The 19,502-nt window shown below is 43.3% G+C and overlaps 2 protein-coding genes across 2 annotated transcripts in view; both read right to left on the bottom strand.

The window, feature by feature from the left end:
- The window catches only part of LOC106583082 (S-adenosylhomocysteine hydrolase-like protein 1), a 67,268-nt gene extending 60,996 nt beyond the window's left edge, over positions 1–6,272 (bottom strand). The window contains exon 1 of the mRNA XM_014166876.2: positions 5,750–6,272. Within this exon, the coding sequence (XP_014022351.1) occupies positions 5,750–5,938 (189 nt within the window). The 5' untranslated portion in view covers positions 5,939–6,272. The remainder of the gene's footprint in view (positions 1–5,749) is intronic.
- A 1,471-nt stretch (positions 6,273–7,743) lies between these two features.
- Positions 7,744–16,716, bottom strand: LOC106583083 (nuclear transcription factor Y subunit alpha). Its single transcript, XM_014166878.2, is given in 9 exon segments — positions 7,744–9,164; positions 9,385–9,561; positions 9,646–9,788; positions 9,964–10,072; positions 10,278–10,373; positions 10,375–10,410; positions 10,545–10,691; positions 13,679–13,803; positions 16,446–16,716. Coding segments are annotated over 8 exon segments (996 nt in total). The 5' UTR covers positions 13,760–13,803; positions 16,446–16,716; the 3' UTR covers positions 7,744–8,957.
- Positions 16,717–19,502: the final 2,786 nt, after the last annotated feature.

Below are 19,502 nucleotides of genomic sequence, written 5' to 3'. Positions count from 1 at the left end.
AGGAAAACTCGCCTCCCTGCGGACCTGGCATCCTTTCACTCACTCCTCTCTACATTCTCCTCTTCTGTCTCTGCTGCTAAAGCCACTTTCTACCACTCTAAATTCCAAGCATCTGCCTCTAACCCTAGGAAGCTCTTTGCTACCTTCTCCTCCCTCCTGAATCCTCCTCCCCCTCCCCCCTCCTCCCTCTCTGCGGATGACTTCATCAACCATTTTGAAAAGAAGGTTGACGATATCCGATCCTCGTTTGCTAAGTCAAACGACACCGCTGGTCCTGCTCACACTGCCCTACCCTGTGCTTTGACCTCTTTCTCCCCTCTCTCTCCAGATGAAATCTCGCGTCTTGTGACGGCCGGCCGCCCAACAACCTGCCCACTTGACCCTATCCCCTCCTCTCTTCTCCAGACCATTTCCGGAGACCTTCTCCCCTTCCTCACCTCGCTCATCAACTCATCCTTGACCGCTGGCTACGTCCCTTCCGTCTTCAAGAGAGCGAGAGTTGCACCCCTTCTGAAAAAACCTACACTCGATCCCTCCGATGTCAACAACTACAGACCAGTATCCCTTCTTTCTTTTCTCTCCAAAACTCTTGAACGTGCCGTCCTTGGCCAGCTCTCCTGCTATCTCTCTCAGAATGACCTTCTTGATCCTAATCAGTCAGGTTTCAAGACTGGGCATTCAACTGAGACTGCTCTTCTCTGTGTCACGGAGGCTCTCCGCACTGCTAAAGCTAAGTCTCTCTCCTCTGCTCTCATCCTTCTAGACCTATCTGCTGCCTTTGATACTGTGAACCATCAGATCCTCCTCTCCACCCTCTCCGAGTTGGGCATCTCCGGCGCGGCCCACGCTTGGATTGCGTCCTACCTGACAGGTCGCTCCTACCAGGTGGCGTGGCGAGAATCTGTCTCCGCACCATGCGCTCTCACCACTGGTGTCCCCCAGGGCTCTGTTCTAGGCCCTCTCCTATTCTCGCTATACACCAAGTCACTTGGCTCTGTCATATCCTCACATGGTCTCTCCTATCATTGCTATGCAGACGACACACAATTAATCTTCTCCTTTCCCCCTTCTGATAACCAGGCGGCGAATCGCATCTCTGCATGTCTGTCAGACATATCAGTGTGGATGACGGATCACCAGCTCAAGCTGAACCTCGGCAAGACGGAGCTGCTCTTCCTCCCGGGGAAGGACTGCCCGTTCCATGATCTCACCATCACGGTTGACAACTCCCTTGTGTCCTCCTCCCAGAGTGCTAAGAACCTTGGCGTGATCCTGGACAACACCCTGTCGTTCTCCACTAACATCAAGGCGGTGACCCGATCCTGTAGGTTCATGCTCTACAACATTCGCAGAGTACGACCCTGCCTCACACAGGAAGCGGCGCAGGTCCTAATCCAGGCACTTGTCATCTCCCGTCTGGATTACTGCAACTCGCTGTTGGCTGGGCTCCCTGCCTGTGCCATTAAACCCCTACAACTCATCCAGAACGCCGCAGCCCGTCTGGTGTTCAACCTTCCCAAGTTCTCTCACGTCACCCCGCTCCTCCGCTCTCTCCACTGGCTTCCAGTTGAAGCTCGCATCCGCTACAAGACCATGGTGATTGCCTACGGAGCTGTGAAGGGAACGGCACCTCCATACCTTCAGGCTCTGATCAGGCCCTACACCCAAACAAGGGCACTGCGTTCATCCACCACTGGCCTGCTGGCCCCCCTACCTCTGAGGAAGCACAGTTCCCGCTCAGCCCAGTCAAAACTGTTCGCTGCTCTGGCACCCCAATGGTGGACCAAGCTTCCTCACGACGCCAGGACAGCGGAGTCAATCACCACCTTCCGGAGACACCTGAAACCCCACCTCTTTAAGGAATACCTAGGATAGGATAAAGTAATCCTTCTAACCCCCCCCTTAAAAGATTTAGATGCACTATTGTAAAGTGGTTGTTCCACTGGATATCATAAGGTGAATGCACCATTTTGTAAGTCGCTCTGGATAAGAGCGTCTGCTAAATGACTTAAATGTAAATGTAATGTAAATTTGGCAGTACGCTTAGACCTTGTTTTGAGAACGAACTAAAGAGCTCTCTGTTTCAAGGTCTCAGCTTAGAGAGAAGCCTCGTGAGGAAATGGTCTGTAATATGTTATGAACCAGTATTGGCCGGTCACATGGATGAAACAAAATGGTAATGATTAAATCATGCAAATATAACTTCTCTGTGTATAGCCATAAGACAACTGCTGGGACTGCCCAAGGAGAGCTTCTTATTGACATGTGTACTATGGTGCATTGAGTTGGAACGTCCCCAGCGCGCTGACAAATAAAGGATGATTCATTTAAGATTGACCGAGTGTCCCTGTGTAAGAATTTCCACGACAGCCTCACTCCCCCCATCTGAGAAACCTACCGCAGCCCTCATTCTCCACATACAACACCCGTTCCGCCAGTCACATTCTGTTAAAAAGGTCCCCAAAGCACACACATCCCTGGGTCCTTCCTCTGCAGCTAGCGACTGGAAAGAGCTGCAAAAAACACTCGAACTGGACCGTTTTATCTCCATCTTCATTCAAAGACTCAATCATGGACACTTACTGACAGTTGTGGCTGCTTCGCGTGATGTATTGTTGTCTCTAGCTTCTTACCCTTTGTGCCCAATAATGTTTGTACCATGTTTTGTGCTGTTACCATGTTGTGCTGCTGCCATGTTGTGTTTCTACTATACTGTGTTGCTGCCATGCTATGTTGTTGTCTTAGGTCTGTCTTTATGAAGTGTTGCGGTGTCTCTCTTGTCGTGATGTGAGTTTTGTCCTATATTTTTAATCCCAGCCTCCATCCCCACAGGAGGCCTTTTGCCTTTTGGGAGGCCGTCATTGTAAATAAGAATTTGTTCTTAACTGACTTGCCCAGTTAAATAAAAGGTTAAATAAATAAAAAATAATTGAAAGAAAATATAAATAAACGCTTTCTCTGTTAACAATCAGGCAAGCGCACAGTACAGTGAAAGGCTCACTTGAAGCCTACCAGTTACATAACGCAGTAGATTTTGTCTCAGAGACAAACTATGAAACTCTGCTCTAAAACAACTGCTCTCACACAAAGATGGGAACTTCAACCCTGCTGAAATGTTATGAAACCAGAGATGTGTTACCTAGTCTGTGACATGATGTATTATCATGATTTGACATTGGTGGAATTTGTTCATTCATTACTGTCAAGCTAACCTACACAAACAATGTTCATTATGATATTAAAAATGCCTATGGTCTAGTAAATCTCAACAACAAAAAATGTGGCTACTTTAAATTCGGGTTGAATGAAACCTTGTGTGGAACCAGGCACAGAAAAAGCCCATACCCTACAGCGGTAATCAAGTGCATTTGAGTTAATCAGAGATCAAAGATATATCCAATAACATGTAGCCACAGAGCCCAGGACAAGGCAATACAAAGAGGGGGGGGGGGAAAGTGATTTTGTGGGATTGTCACAGAATTTAATCCATAAAATGGTCCTTTGGAGGAAGGATTGTTGACATATACACTACATGACCAAATATATGTGGACACCTGCTCATCGAACATCTCATTCCAAAATCATAGGCATTAATATGGAGTTGGTCTCAGCTTTCCTGCTATAACAGCCTCCACTCTTCTGGGAAGGCTTTCCACTAGATGTTGGAACATTGCTGTGGGAGCATTAGTGAAGTCTGGCACTGATGTTGGGCGAGTAGGCCTGGCTCGCAGTCGGAATTCCAATTCATCCCAAGGTGTTTGATTGGGTTGAGGTCAGGGCTCTGAGCAGGTCTTCCACACCGATCTCGACAAACCATTTCTGTATGTAACTCATTTTGTGCACGGGGACATTGTCATGCTGAAACAGGAAAGGGCCTTCCCAAACTGTTGCCACAAAGTTGGAAGCAAAGAATCATCTAGAATGCCATTGTATGCTATAGCTTTAAGATTTCCCTTCACGGGAACTAAGGGGCCTAGCCTGAATCATGAAAAAAAGCCCTAGACCATTATTCCTCCTCCACCAAACTTGACAGCACTATGGAGTCAGGCAGATAGCATTCTCCTGGCATTCGCCAAAACCAGATTTGTCCGTTGGACAGCCAGATGGTGAAGCGTGATTCATCACTCCAGAGAACGCGTTTCCACTGCTCCAGAGTCCAATGGCGGCGAGCTTTACACCACTCCAGCCAACGCTTCGCATTGCGCATGGTGATCGTAGGCTTGTGTGCTGCTGCTCGGCCATGGAAACCCATTTCATTAAGCTCCCGACTACGTTATTGCTCTGATGTTGCTTCAAGAGGCAGTTTGGAACTCGGTAGTCAGTGTTGCACCAAGTACAGCTAATTTTTACACGCTACGTGCTTCAGCACTCGACAATCCCGTTCTGTGAGCTTGTGTGGCCTACCACTTCGCGGCTGAGACATCGTTGCTCTTAGAGGTTTCCATTTCACAATGACAGCACTTACAGTTGACCGGGGCAGCTCTAGCAGGGCAGAAATTTGACGAACTGACTCGTTGATGTCGCCACGTTGAACTGCACTCTACTGTGCTCATTATAGACCTGGGTTCGATCACAGGCTGTCTCGCAGCCGGCCGCAACCAGGAGACCCACGAGGCGACGCACAATTGGCCTAGCATTGTCCGAGTTAGTGGAGGGTTTGGCCTGCCGTGATATTCTTGTCCCATCACGCTCTAGCGACTCCTTGTGGCGGGCTGGGCGCATGCATGCTGACTTGCGTCGCCAGCTGTACAGTGTTTCCTCCGACACATTGATGCGGCTGGCTTCCAGGTTAAGCGAGCTGTGGGTCAAGAAGCAGTGCGGCTTGGCAGAGTCGCGTTTAGGAGGACGCATGGCTCTCGACCTTCGCTTCTCCCGAGTCTGTACGGGAGTTGCAGCGACGGGACAAGACTAACTACCAATTGAATATCACAAAATTGTGGAGAAAAGGGGTAGAAAGTACCAAAAATAAATAAATAAATACAATTCCATTGAATATAAATGTGATATAAAAAGTACATAATTTTCAAAATCATATCAAATGTACATTTAGATCTTGCATAATGAAATGTATTACTGATTTTAGAACATATTGATGTTTCAAATGACATCAACATCAAGTTCAACAGTAACGGTGTCTTGCAATACTCCTGGGTTGGGTCAAATTGTCTTAAATAGGCCAACTTTGATTCATTATTTCTCAATATGCTTTAAAATATAAATGTCAAATATATGTCAATAAGCATTCCTCCAAAGGACCATTTTATGGATTACATTTTGTGACAATCCCCAAAAAGTCACGTTCATTTTTTGTTCTACTTTCATGAGGAATCGCCCCCAGACTGGCGAATGTGCACTGCCTTCTCAATGGGATCCTGAAGTTGAATTAAGTGTGCAGATGTGTTTGTTTGTGTGAAGTTTCTCCACTTTAAATGCATACTAGGTCTAACTGTAGCTGACAACTTGTGGCCAATAAATCTAATTAATTTAACACTGCCCTACTCTGGGTATATGGGGGTGGATGACGTACTGCACCAACAGCGTTCACATACAATAAATAGTAAATGCATTGAAAATTAATGGTTGGACTTCAGAAGCTGCTAACGAAGTGAATATAAGTGAATTACGTTATGCTTAGAAGGGACATCCTGAAGTGGGACATGATGTGATGACCACCCAGACAATAAAAGAAACCAATCAACTCATACGTAACTAGTTGTTCACAGCTAGCTACGTAATGAATGCGTCTTACCTTTTTAACAGGTTTGTGAATAGGGACCGCACTGAACGCAGCAGACGACACTGACAGTTCACCCATGGTAATTTCGCTGTTCTTGCTCACGGTCATGGCTGAGTATTTTTCAGCCACGTTCTCGCTCTCCTTTACTTCTTTGCTGGCTTGTTTCAGCTCCAACTTTCCGTCCCCCGGAGTGTCCGACATTTCGATAAATAATTAAAACGTACAACAAATTAGTTAGCCCGTGGTATAGCTAACGTTAGTTAAGTTAGCTACAGAATTCGAGTTGCTCCCCACTGTTCGGTATTTTGCGGAAGAGGGATTTTTTTGTACAGCTGAAGACTGCAATTCACACGATTTAGAAACAATTAATTAACAGCCGTTTGGTGTATCAGTTAGTAATTCTATGTTTACAAACTACAGTGTAGTAATTGCTGTCATAAAACGGTTCGTTGCCTGCGCAGTTCCTTCGCGTGTAGCAAGTTGTGAACGGCCTGTTTAGCCTAGCTGTCACCTGAAATTGTGGGCGGGGGATGCGCGCCTCCCCTCCCTTCGTTTGCTCAAGCATCTAGTAGTCGAGGTTGCTATAAAAACATTGATTGAGAATCAGCTTCCCAGCCTACTCCCCAGTGGCGGATTTAGGTATAGGCTACATGGGCATACGGTCAAATCATGCAGTGTACATACAGTATGTGTACAGTACAGTTCGGGCAATATTAATTACAAAACAAAATGTTGGAAGTTGGAAAATGTATTCATTGTATTTTCAGAGGCATTCTTAACACATACAGAACATTTGATAATGCTGTTTCCTTTTATTTATGGAATAAAAAAGTTGCTAAAACGCTATTAAAAAGCATCTACACTCTTACAAGACTGTTACAACACAATATAAAAAACTGATGCAGGTAATTAGGCATTTCATTATTGCTCCTTTCAAATAGAATAACCATAGGAAATATATATTTTTAAGTCTGAGAAGCTTTAAAATAAGTGATGATAGTTACATATCATGAAGCAGAAGACAATTTATCTGTGCAAAAGAAAAACTACTAATTCATATTTCTGAAGAGCATCAGGAAAGGAAGAGGGCTATCATAACAACCACTTTGGACTCGTGGCCTATAGGAGGTTGTGTTCATTGATCAAGTTCTTGTGGCACATCCAGAAATAAAAGTAACTGACAAGAAACAAGTTAAGGTTACTTTGGAAGGAACTTTCTTGTGGAACTTGTGCTGTTTCTTAAAAGACATTTCCTCCAGAAGGGCCCAATTGTTCTCCAGTGTTACCATGGTTACAGTATATCTGTATTTGCAGTACCTCCGTGTGCTAGCAACCTCTTCACCCAGTCTGTCCTGCTCTCTACCAGACAGGGGACTTGGGCAGCTTGGGACTGGTTGGAAAGCACTGGTTGATTTATGTGTGGGACATCTGATCTTAACCCCCCCCCGCAACCATTCTCACAGAGACAAACACATAAGCACACACACACCTCACAGGGCTTCTAGAGGTTATGACACACGGATCACCTGCCCGACTGCTTCCTCTCCAGCATGTGGTTGGTCCGCCTGTACCTGGAGGAAGAGGAGCGGTTCGTCAGCCTGCGTAATGACCATACCACAACAACATGAATCTCTCCCAGGTATAAGCAGCTAAAGTGTCTAAGTATAATCCAGTCTAGGGGTTAGATTTCAATCAGACTATACCATAATCTAAATGCTCACTGTTTTTGTTAGGATTTGGTCTGGGAGGTGATAGTGTTATTGGTCAAAATGCATGTTTCCATCATACCAAAAGGAGCTACACAGCTGAATGTATTAGATAGGGATTCATTTATGTGCTGTTACAAGAAATTGGTCAATATTTTATTGATTTATGAAATCCATCATTTTCAAAACATCTTAATTGTTTTGAATCGTTTAAGTTTAGTGGACACAGATTTTTCATAATGTAAAATTTTTTTTGAAAAGATTGAAAGCCAAGTCTTTATTCATATTAAAAACAATACCAACAGAAAGAGAAATGTTTAATTGTATATACACATGTCACAAATGTGAATGATGGGCAATGAGACAGGTGGCAGTCGCAGAAAAATGTCAGCAATCAAAAAAACGAATAGAAAACAGAAATCATACACAAACATTATACACAGAAAACACACCGCCTCATTCTTAATCTGTTACATGTGGTTAGCCATTACCAACTTCCCAATAAACCTTGCATGGGCATAAATAAAACTCCTGCAAATTCAGGCTTAATATGTGTATAATTATTGTATGTTCAGCATTGGTGTATATTTCTCTTTCTCCAAGGATGGTTGGATGTATAGCACCATGTTTAATATTTAAAATTAGGATAAATCAACCTACATTGAGGGGTGGGTCTGATCCAAGACATTCATAATATGAAGCAACATTGACAAAGGTTAGGAAAATAAATATTTGTTTTATAGTGATCTTGTGTTAAATTCATACAGTACCTTTAAACCATTGCCATCCTAGCCCTGCAGCTGTTAAATGAACACAGGTGTTAGCAGAGATGTTTACACTATAACATGGTACAAGTTTAACAAGACAACACAACAGCAAGGAAGCAACACTGGGCAAAAACAGCAACATTAACATTCTTCAGCTTGCAACATGAGCTCACACAATGCCAAGACACATTTCAAATGATATTGGAGAACATTTTACTGAGTCAGTATCAAAGGAGGTTGGTGGCACCTTAATTGGGGAAGATGGGCTCGTGATAATGACCGGAGCAGAATAAGTGGAATGGTAACAAATACATCAAACGCATGGTTTCCAGGTGTTTGACGGCATTCCATCTGCTCCGTTTCTGTTCTGGACATTATTATGAGGTGTTCTCACCTCAGCAGCCTCCTGTGGTCACTATGTACAGCTCTATGTGAAAGAACAAGCTTTTGAACTCAGCGTGGTTTGCCAGAGACATGGTTAGGGATCAAGTGGTTGGAATACAACAAAAGGTACACATAAAAATATGCTCGCATCTAAAAGCACCCCTGTTTATATACTCAAAAAACAAGTACAAAAAAACATTACTTGTAAAAAACTATACTATTTTTTGATACAAAACTACAAGGTAACCAATATAATAAAAACATACAAAGATAGCAAGGATGACCGTTTTAAGAGTGCAGGGGAAATGAGTGGCTGCGGTGGACGTGACAGAGTGAGGGGTGGAAATGGCTGCTACTTGTTGGTTAGCTGAGGGAGGCAACAGAAGTAGGTTGCCAATTAGAGTTGAGTTCAACACCTCCAAACACGTCCTCTTGTTTGAGGGCACCCTGAGCCCTCCTCACCTGCATGGCCAGAGCCATCTCCTCCCTCTCCTTCGGCGAGAAAAAGCGTCCGCCATCACCCCTCTTCCTCGCCATGGCGTGCTTGTGACGAGACTCGTGCAGGTATTTCTGAGGGACAAGTAAAATCACATTCACAGACAAGCACATACTTTATTGCCCACACCATTTCCTCTTCCTAAAACTGTCATCCTGGAATATTCCCCCTCTCAAACTCACATAGATTCTTACAGACAAATACTGTGTGTCTAAACACACTCGCAGCAGTTCTCGGTCTTCATAAAAACAACAACCACACATATATACATCTACTCGTGTCACAGACACTCACCCTCCTCTCCTTGGGGATCTTTCCCTCTGCCTCCAGCTTGGCGCGGGCCTGCCGTCTCTTCAGGATGCGGTGGTACTGCTTAGCGTTGACATACAGAGGCTCCTCCTCCAGCATCTCCGCCCCCGGCAGGGGGATACGCTGCATGGTGGGCACACTGCCACCGCCACCTGGAACCATCTAACACATACACACACTGGTCAGACTGATGCATAGCATACACACATGCCAAAAAGTCTATATTAATGTCATTAGGGACCTTACCATGACCATGCCACCTGCGTTGACCATGTTGCCAGGCAGTGTGACGGTCACTGTACCCTGACTACTGTTTGTTGTGTTGGTGCTGTTGCCTGCCTGAACTATCTGAGCACCAGCCAGACTAGAGGCAGGGATTGTGATCATACCTGGGGGAACCACGAAAGGGTTAAGTTAATATCAGCTATCATAGATTAGTGATCCAGAAGTGTGAACCACTTTGCATACAGCCACACATAACTGATTCAGTTCTAAATCAGCTGATAATCAAAAAGGGGACAATAGCCACAGTAGGGATCCCAGCTATGAGTGTGAACGTGTTACCTTGCTGTAGAATGGACCCATCAGCATTGACTGGCTGGTACACAATGGTCTGGCCGTCTGCAGTCTGAGCCACTTGCTGCCCCGGCTGTAATGTAATCTGCTGCTGGCCCTGAGAAACAAACATCAACAATCCTTACCACCCAGTTATACACCACACAATGTGGTGGGTTTCTATGGTGTCCATAATATGTTTTATGAATTACAGCTATTTACATCATAAATTACAAGTGGGCCTATTCTAAACAATGGAAACTATGCGTATGTGTTCTATTGCAGAACAAAATATTGTATAAAGAGTGTGTGAGTGTCTATACCTGGTTCTGTCCTGCGGTCACAGCAGTTTGGGGCTGCTGAATGATGAACTGCTGGGTCTGGCCTTGCTGACCCTGGACCTGTAGAGTCTGTCCCCCCCTGGAGCTGGATCTGACCTGGCTGCACCAGCTGGATCTAAAGCAGAGAGCAGGACAGTCTTAATCAGCCAGTCTGCTTTATCATATCTCGCTCAGTAATATCTTGTTAGAGAGATATGTTTGCTAGGTTTCAGATAGGTGTGGTGTACAGTTGTACAACAGTTCAGTCACCTGTTGGAGCCCCTGAGCTCCAGACATGGGCACCTGCATGATGGTCTGCCCCTGCCCCCCCTGCCCCCCCATGACCATAATGGGCTGGCCTGATGAGGTGATGAGCTGACCGCCGCTCACCTGCACCATCAGAGGCTGCCCCTGCACCTAGGAGAGAGAGGGGAGGGAAGGAGTGAAAGAGACAGGAAAAAAGTTGGGAAACTGATAAACATGGTGCTGTGATAGTTTGATCTCCACAAGATGCTGAATGAGCGCACATGAAAACACAAATGACAAGAAGGGAATCATAATAGGGTCCGAGCGTACTGTAATTTCAGCGTATGCTATATTCACCGGGATATTTACTTGAGATTTGAAAAAGGCAATGTAGGAGTCTGGTCAATCTTAAACTCAGCAAGGAGAGCATTATATGCCGCTCAGAATATTGTTGTAGGTTACAAAATAATACACATATCTATAGATTCATGACTTGATTGTGGTATAACTGTACCACCTGTTGGACAATGTGAGAATAACACAATTGACAATCTCAGACTGAAGACAATGCAGATAGCAATATTAATATTGGAGAGGGACATGCATGGAGTTTTTCAGCCTGGCTGACAGCAACTCATGACAACACTACGATCACAGGCGGCTGTAGTGTCAGAAATGTTGACATGCATCTGTACACAACAGTGTAGCAGTGAGGCCCAGGGGCCAGAGGATATGATGAGGCGACATGTAGGGAGTAGTGTTACGCGGTTTATTCACCCACACCTGCTCGCATTTGCGAATAACCCATTCGCCCAACTATATGTGATAAGGTGAAAATCTGCAGTTCGCACCAGACCTTAACCCACTAATAAAAAAATGCTCTGTAAGCTACAGTCAGAAAGTGCAGAACTATTTTTTTGATGGGGGTTCAAGATTTTTTGTTGTTGCCTGATTTAGATATGTTTCTGATTATAATTTCTGATATTTTGGTAGGCTATTTGTTAGTCATCTTGTCTATAATTATAATGCAACTTTTCTTCTGTCATTATGAGTTGCCCTAGAAGACTAAATAAACCCTTGCTCACCAGAATAATGTCATAAATCGATAGAATGTATGCTTTCTCTGACATATCTGCTTCTTTCGTGGAGCAAAGACGTTTACGGACCGGAGAGAAAATGAAATAACAAAAAAATATATACATGAAAAGATTTTCTGTACAAAATGTCCAAATGACATCAGTTTGACCTGTTGTAAGGAAATAGATTTCAGTTTGGCTTGGACACATATTTTATGTGGTTGAAATAATATCAGCTTTTATGATGCTGATAAAGATAGCACTCTACAGACCGTATCTAACTGCACAATCGCATTATCTCAAGATGTTGAAAGAATTAAATATTTCTCCACTCATGTTCCCATGTTGAAATGTAGCCTACATTTGGTGTATCATTTTACTGCAAGAAAAGCTTAATTCTGCAGGAGTTAATAGTAAGCCTGTGAGAAGTTATAGACCTACAGTCATTGTCCAGATTTCAGTTTCCATTTAACCCATTTGAACAGTAGGCTACAGTTTCATTGATATGCCATAGGCCTATTTGAAGTTCTGTCTTGTTTTTTTTTAACCTTTATTTAACCAGGTAGGCAAGTTGAGAACAAGTTCTCATTTACAATTGCAACCTGGCCAAGATAAAGCAAAGCAGTTCGACACATACAACAACAGAGTTACACATGGAGTAAAACAAACGTACAGTCAATAATACAGTAGAAAAATAAGTCTATATACAATGTGAGCAAATGAGGTGAGATAAGGGAAGTAAAGGCAAAGGTGACTGTAGAATTTGTATATCCTATCATCAAACATAACATAGCTGGCACTGCTATCATCCTCTTTTACCACTTCACCAAATCTTTCCCAAACATTACTTTTTTGTCCCTCCCTTCTCTTTATTTTAAAGTCACCATTTTGCAGCTTTTCTCTTATTGATTTAAACTCAGATTGTCCTTTTTGCCTTTGTGGATTGACGTAAAATTTTTCCGCCTTTGGCAACTTGCCTATAGGCTACTTGGCTCGCTTACAGTTAAGCTTTAGGGCCTAGGCATACACACTAATAACAGATAACCTAAAATAATGAATTAAAAACCTCAATGTAGCCTATACATAATACATTGCACAAGAATTATAAAACATTTTAAGGTGTTGTTTTCTCTTTATTCAACCTGCGGGGACTGTGGGTTATGACTCAAAGCATCACCAGCAGGGAGACAAGCTGGGTAAATGGGGTAGAGATATGGTAGGGGCTCGGCGGTCCCACCACTACCTGGAGTGTCTGAACATGTTGGCCTCAGCCGGTGGCTGCCTGGGGCTCTGCTTGCAACTGAACCGCAGTCACTGTGCCAGAGATCGGTGTAATAGACAAAGTTACACAAACACTTCTCCGTGTGGTTTTCAGCAGTTAGCTTCGCTTGTCGGTTGTCTGCGTGTGAACAACAATTCCGACACTGTTTAAAAATGTCAATCATAGCTTGGGAAACGGTTTTCGAAACATTATGATATGCCCATTATCTTTCATATCAGCGATAAATAATCTTTCAAATAAAAAATATACACTTACTGTAGCAGTTTTACACAGATTCATACGATGTGTGTGCCTCAAATTGACGAACCACTTACACACACCTGTTCGGACCACGCGAGATGGCTAATAAGCACAGGTGGCCGCCTGTCTTCTGTCTGTATTCCGTAAACAAGCGCTGAAACATGGAGCTATGGCCACGCGGGAACACTAACCCTATAAACGGTGTGTACTCATTTAACCTTTTTTTCTTGCTGATATGAAAGATACGTTCCTTATGTTTCCAAAACCATACTGCAAGCGATGCGTTTTAACATTCAGAACGAGCGTCGGGGCTCTTAACAAACCTCCCCTGGCCAGAAGATACAACCTTCAATAGGCGCTAAAGGTAGTTAGCTTCTATGAATGGGTTAACACACAGCTACTATGGCCAATGCCCAGGAACTTTCACCACACAATGAATAAAGCTACAACCTAGCCCAAACTCATGGCATTAACATTCTTCCGTAGGTACATTTCTCCTAACCCCCTTCCGATACACAAACACACCATACATAACACATGAACAAACCCTTCCTTCTTACCTGTTGTTGGATCTGCCCAGCAGCAGTCTGAACCACTATCTGTTCCCCTGTAGATGTGGTGGCGGTAGTGTACTGCTCCATGGTCACTGAACTCTGAAAGGCCTCAATTCAGTCTACTGCTACAGCTGTGAGGGGCACATAACTGGATGAGATGACTATCCTCGATTGGATAGTAAGATACTTTCTTACTTAAGAAGAATAATGTGAAATGTTGAGGCATTACAGCAACATGTAAACACATTTACAGTAAGGTGGTGGAACAAATGTAACAGGACGTCATATCTTGTTATCAAATTATCTAATTTGTAAGGGCATATTCGCTAAGGCTCATAATAATCGTACCAATCAATACTACAATCACATGTAAGTACAGTGCCTTGCGAAAGTATTCGGCCCCCTTGAACTTTGACCGTTTCCCACATTTCAGGCTTCAAACAAAGATATAAAACTGTCATTTTTTGTGAAGAATCAACAACAAGTGGGACACAATTATGAAGTGGAACGAAATTTATTGGATATTTCAAACTTTTTTAACATAAACTGAAAAATTGGCCATGGAAAATGATTCAGCCCCCTTAAGTTAATACTTTGTAGCGCCACCTTTTGCTGCGATTACAGCTGTAAGTTGCTTGGGGTATGTCTATCAGTTTTGCACATCGAGAGACTGAAATTTTTGCCCATTCCTCCTAGCAAAACAGCTCGAGCTCAGTGAGGTTGGATGGAGAGTGTTTGTGAACAGCAGTTTTCAGTTCTTTCCACAGATTCTCGATTGGATTCAGGTCTGGACTTTGACTTGGCCATTCTAACACCTGGATATGTTTATTTGTGAACCATTCCATTGTAGATTTTGCTTTATGTTTTGGATCATTGTCTTGTTGGAAGACAAATCTCCGTCCCAGTCTCAGGTCTTTTGCAGACTCCATCAGGTTCTCTTCCAGAATGGTCCTGTATTTGGCTCCATCCATCTTCCCATCAATTTTAACCATCTTCCCTGCCCCTGCTGAAGAAAAGCAGGCCCAAACCATGATGCTGCCACCACCATGTTTGACAGTGGGGATGGTGTGTTCAGGGTGATGAGCTGTGTTGCTTTTACGCCAAACATAACGTTTTGCATTGTTGCCAAAAAGTTAGATTTTGGTTTAATCTGACCAGAGCACCTTCTTCCACATGTTTGGTGTGTCTCCCAGGTGGCTAGTGGCAAACTTTAAACAACACTTTTTATGGATATCTTTAAGAAATGGCTTTCTTCTTGCCACTCTTCCATAAAGGCCAGATTTGTGCAGTATACGACTGATTGTTGACCTATGGTCAGAGTCTCCCACCTCAGCTGTAGATCTCTGCAGTTCATCCAGAGTGATCATGGGCCTCTTGGCTGCATCTCTGATCAGTCTTCTCCTTGTATGAGCTGAAAGTTTAGAGGGACGGCCGGGTCTTCGTAGATTTGCAGTGGTCTGATACTCCTTCCATTTCAATATTATCGCTTGCACAGTGCTCCTTGGGATGTTTAAAGCTTGGGAAATCTTTTTGTATCCAAATCCGGCTTTAAACTTCTCCACAACAGTATCTCGGACCTGCCTGGTGTGTTCCTTGTTCTTCATGATGCTCTCTGCGCTTTAAACGGACCTCTGAGACTATCACAGAGCAGGTGCATTTATACGGAGACTTGATTACACACGTGGATTCTATTTATCATCATTAGTCATTTAGGTCAACATTGGATCATTCAGATATCCTCACTGAACTTCTGGAGAGAGTTTGCTGAACTGAAAGTAAAGGGGCTGAATAATTTTGCTCGCCCAATTTTTCAGTTTTTTATTTGTTAAAAAAGTTTGAAATATCCAATAAATTTCGTTCCACTTAATGATTGTGTCCCACTTGTTGTTGATTCTTCACAAAAAAATTACAGTTTTATATCTTTATGTTTGAAGCCTGAAATGTGGCAAAAGGTCGAAAAGTTCAAGGGGGCCGAATACTTTCGCAAGGCACTGTACCATGATGATGATGACTGCCTTCACAAATGACTCTTGGACTCATTTTCAGTTGTCAAAAAATCTGTCCTCTCCTTCCCTTGATCTGCACTGATTGGAAAATGCTTGTTGACAGGAAAAAAACAATACATCTCATTAGGCAGGCTTTTACCTGGTCAGCTCTTTCAGATCAGTGCAGATAAGTTGGACAGAGCCCAGGGACATGGTTGGTTTGGTGTTCAAAAAATAAGATACTCTTCTTGCCACTTTAAAACAGATTACGAAAATATATGCCAAATCACAATATTGTCCTAGACAATTGGTATGTTAACTTTGATAACAGGCCTACACTACTAGTGTAGTGACTGACGGTTTTAGTCACATTTTTCAACTGAATATGCAGCAGCCCAATGCATGCAAGCCAACAGTCAGTAGACCAGCTAAGTAAGTAACGTTAACTGAGTCACGCACCTCCTCGAATATTGTTTTAAGTTTTCATGTGGCATTCTAGCTAGCTATAATATGAGACATTGGTCATTGTAGTCTCTCACCCAACCAGGCATTTGTCACTGTGCCACCACACATAACTAGTTAACGTTAGTTATCTTACAGAGCTAGCTAGCCAGCCAGCTAACAATGAGCTATGGTGATTAGTGAGTTAACGTTTAGTTATATTTTAGCCAACTAGCTAGCTTTTAATTCTTGCATTTAACATAGTGGAGTTAGTAATTTGGTTGGTCAATGACACACCAATCCCCTGCCACCGGATCACATTCCTCCTCAGCCGTGCAACCTCTCACCGTTTGTCCGCCGCCCGGTTTCTCTGATTGGCTCCAATACCCACACACAAAACCCAATCACGGCGCTCTCGACATGTAGACAAAATGGCACTTGTATGAAAAACTACCACCAACAACAAGCGTCTTCTTCTCCAACCAACGATATATGCGCATGCGCATTGTGTAGTATAAGGCGAGAGGGAGGTGAAACTGAACGTTTTAGCCAAGGTTTCGGGAATTGATGGCTTTATGGAGTAGCCTACAGCACCACAGTTGTCGCATCGGGACACTGGTAATTTTTCACAAGGGAGGGACAACTGTATCATTATTAGTGATGGGCTGATTGATATCGAAGCTCCGATGCAGTATTTAAAGCACTATGTAACATTATCACGTGTTCAATGACGTCCGAAGTACAAGGTTCTAAACCCGGAGGCGCAACATCGCGAGATTTCCGGGAAACCGTGCAATAGACCAGGCCAGGGTTTTGGGTTTGAGAAGTGAACCATTTAAAACATTCTTCCTGAGTTGTTCATTTTCTCGAAATCTAAAGGCACAACCTAGATTCGGGACGATGTCTTAGGTAGTTGAACATGTTATTACTTTGATTTGACGGCATGCGCATTTCGGCGCAAGACGACCCTTAGAACCGATGACGTGTCTCTGTGCGTGAGCTTAGCTAGCCAACGTCGCTATGACATCGCCTACAAGTGTGATCAGGGATTTATATTGGAGAAGCAGTTTTAGCCCATCTTCATGTCTTTGGTAATACGAGTCAATTGCCGCGTTCATCTGCCAGTCAGAACTAGGCAACTCCGAAATGTCCGACTTGATAATTGGTTGTAGTTATACACTTCAATAAATCCATTCCAATAAGGCATGACATAAGGTATAGATACAACATCCTGCTGAAACAAGGCTTGTATCGCTCTGTTGTTGAATGGGACCAAAAGAGAAACAAATCTTTCCTACTGATGAGTCAACAGGGTCAATGGAAGGTAGGCTCTGAGGGTCAGGTCTTGACATGTTCCTGAATAATGAAGCAACACCTGAGGGAATGGCATCTAAAAGAATTGCAAAATCTTTAGGTGTTACAGGGACCTTGTAAAGTGATAAGAATTCCTTATAACTAAGTAAAAGGCCCTCTGCATTTACCAGTTGGCTCACCAATAGGATATTATTTCAGAACCAATATTCTAAAAACAAAGTATTTGTATACAATATATCCCGATTGTTCCATATACAATATCTGTGTGGAGAAAAATTATGCTTATAAATTAAGGACCATGACAAGAAAACCTGCCGATGAAAAACAGAAAGTGTCACTGGAACTTTGTCAATATTATAATTGCAAACCAACATGAAGTTAAGGCCACCAAAAGTAGAGAAGACATGATGAGGAATAAAATTCCACATAGAAGTGGGTCTTCTTAGGAATTGTTTTATCCAATTGATCTTAAAAGTATTATTTAAGGTAGTAAAGTCCAGAAAATTCGGCCCACCATTCTCATAAGTGTTCATTACAACAGTTTTCCTAATGTGATGGGTACGGTTTCTCCATAGAAAGTTGAAAAGCATCTGGTCTATCTCCTTGCTTATTTTACCGTCAAGATATAAAGATAGAGCGCCATATGTTAGTCTAGAGATACCTTCAGCCTTGGTTATTAGGACTCTTCCTTTTAAAGATAAGTCCCTCTGTAGCCATTGATTTAGCTTCTTCTGGGTTTTTTAATAAGAGGGTTAAAGTTTAGTAAGCCTCTAGACTTCTGATCCTTTGGTGTGCAAAAGAGCAGTAAAACAAAAACAAATGTGGGGATGAGGTAGGGAGTTGGTTGGATGGGCTATTTACAGATGGCTGTGTACAGCTGCAGCGATCGGTAAACTGCTCTGACAGCCGATGCTTGAAGTTAGTGAGGGAGATATGTCTCCAACTTCAGTGATTTTTGCAATTCGTTCCAGTCATTGGCAGCAGAGAAATGGAAGGAAAGGCGGCCAAAGCAGGTGTTGGCTTTGGGGATGACCAGTGAAATATACCTGCTGGAGCGCGTGCTACAGGTGGGTGTTGCTATGGTGACCAGTGAGCTGAGATAAGGCGGAGCGTTACCTAGCAAAGACATAGATGACCTGGAGCCAGTGGGTTTGACGACGAATATGTAGCGAGTACCAGCCAACAAGAGCATACAGGTCGCAATGGTGGGTAGTATATGGGGCTTTGGTGAGTAGTATATGGGGCTTTGGTGACAAAACGGATGGCACTGTGATAGACTGCATCCAATTTGCTGAGTAGAGTGTTGGAGGCTATTTTGTAGATGACATTGCCGAAGTCAAGGATCGGCAGGATAGTCAGTTTTATGAGGGTATGTTTGGCAGCATGAGTGAAGGAGACTTTGTTGCGAAATAGGAAGCCGAGTCTAGATTTCATTTTGGATTGGAGATACTTAATATGAGTGGAAGGAGAGTTTACAGTATAACCAGACACCTAGGTATTTATAGTTGTCCACATATTCTAAGTGAGAACCGTCCAGAGTAGTGATGCTAGGCGGGAGGGCGGGCGGGTGTGGGCAGCGATCGGTTGAAGAGCATGCACTTAGTTTTACTAGCATTTAAGAGTAGTTGGAGGCCACGGAAGGAGTATTGTATGGCATTGAAGCGTGTTTGGAGGTTTGTTAACACAGTGTCTATTTACCCAATATGTCATGGTTAGCTGTTGTCTTCTTAACTTTAACGGCATTTCTAACCAACTCTACCTGCATCCCTGCCACCGGGGAGGTCCTGCGTACTCCACAACATATTTTTAGGGCTTGGGACTGGACTACATCCAGCTTTTTTAAAGATGTCTGAGCAGCTGATCCATATGCTACAATTCCATAATCCAGTGATGACCTTAACAGCGTTAGATATAGAATGGCATTGAAAATGCTATCTGCCACCCACTCCGTTAAAATTTGATTTCTATTTTTTTAATTTAACCTTTATTTAACCAGGTAAGCTAGTTGAGAACAAGTTCTCATTTACAACTGCGACATGTCCAAGATAAAGCAAAGCAGTGCTACACAAACAACAACACAGAGTTACACA

The sequence above is a fragment of the Salmo salar genome, chromosome ssa22 (assembly GCF_905237065.1).
Source record: "Salmo salar chromosome ssa22, Ssal_v3.1, whole genome shotgun sequence".
Classification (NCBI taxonomy): Eukaryota; Metazoa; Chordata; class Actinopteri; order Salmoniformes; family Salmonidae; genus Salmo; species Salmo salar.
The sequence above is the reverse complement of the archived record's forward strand: the minus strand, read 5'-3'. Positions and strand labels throughout refer to the sequence as shown.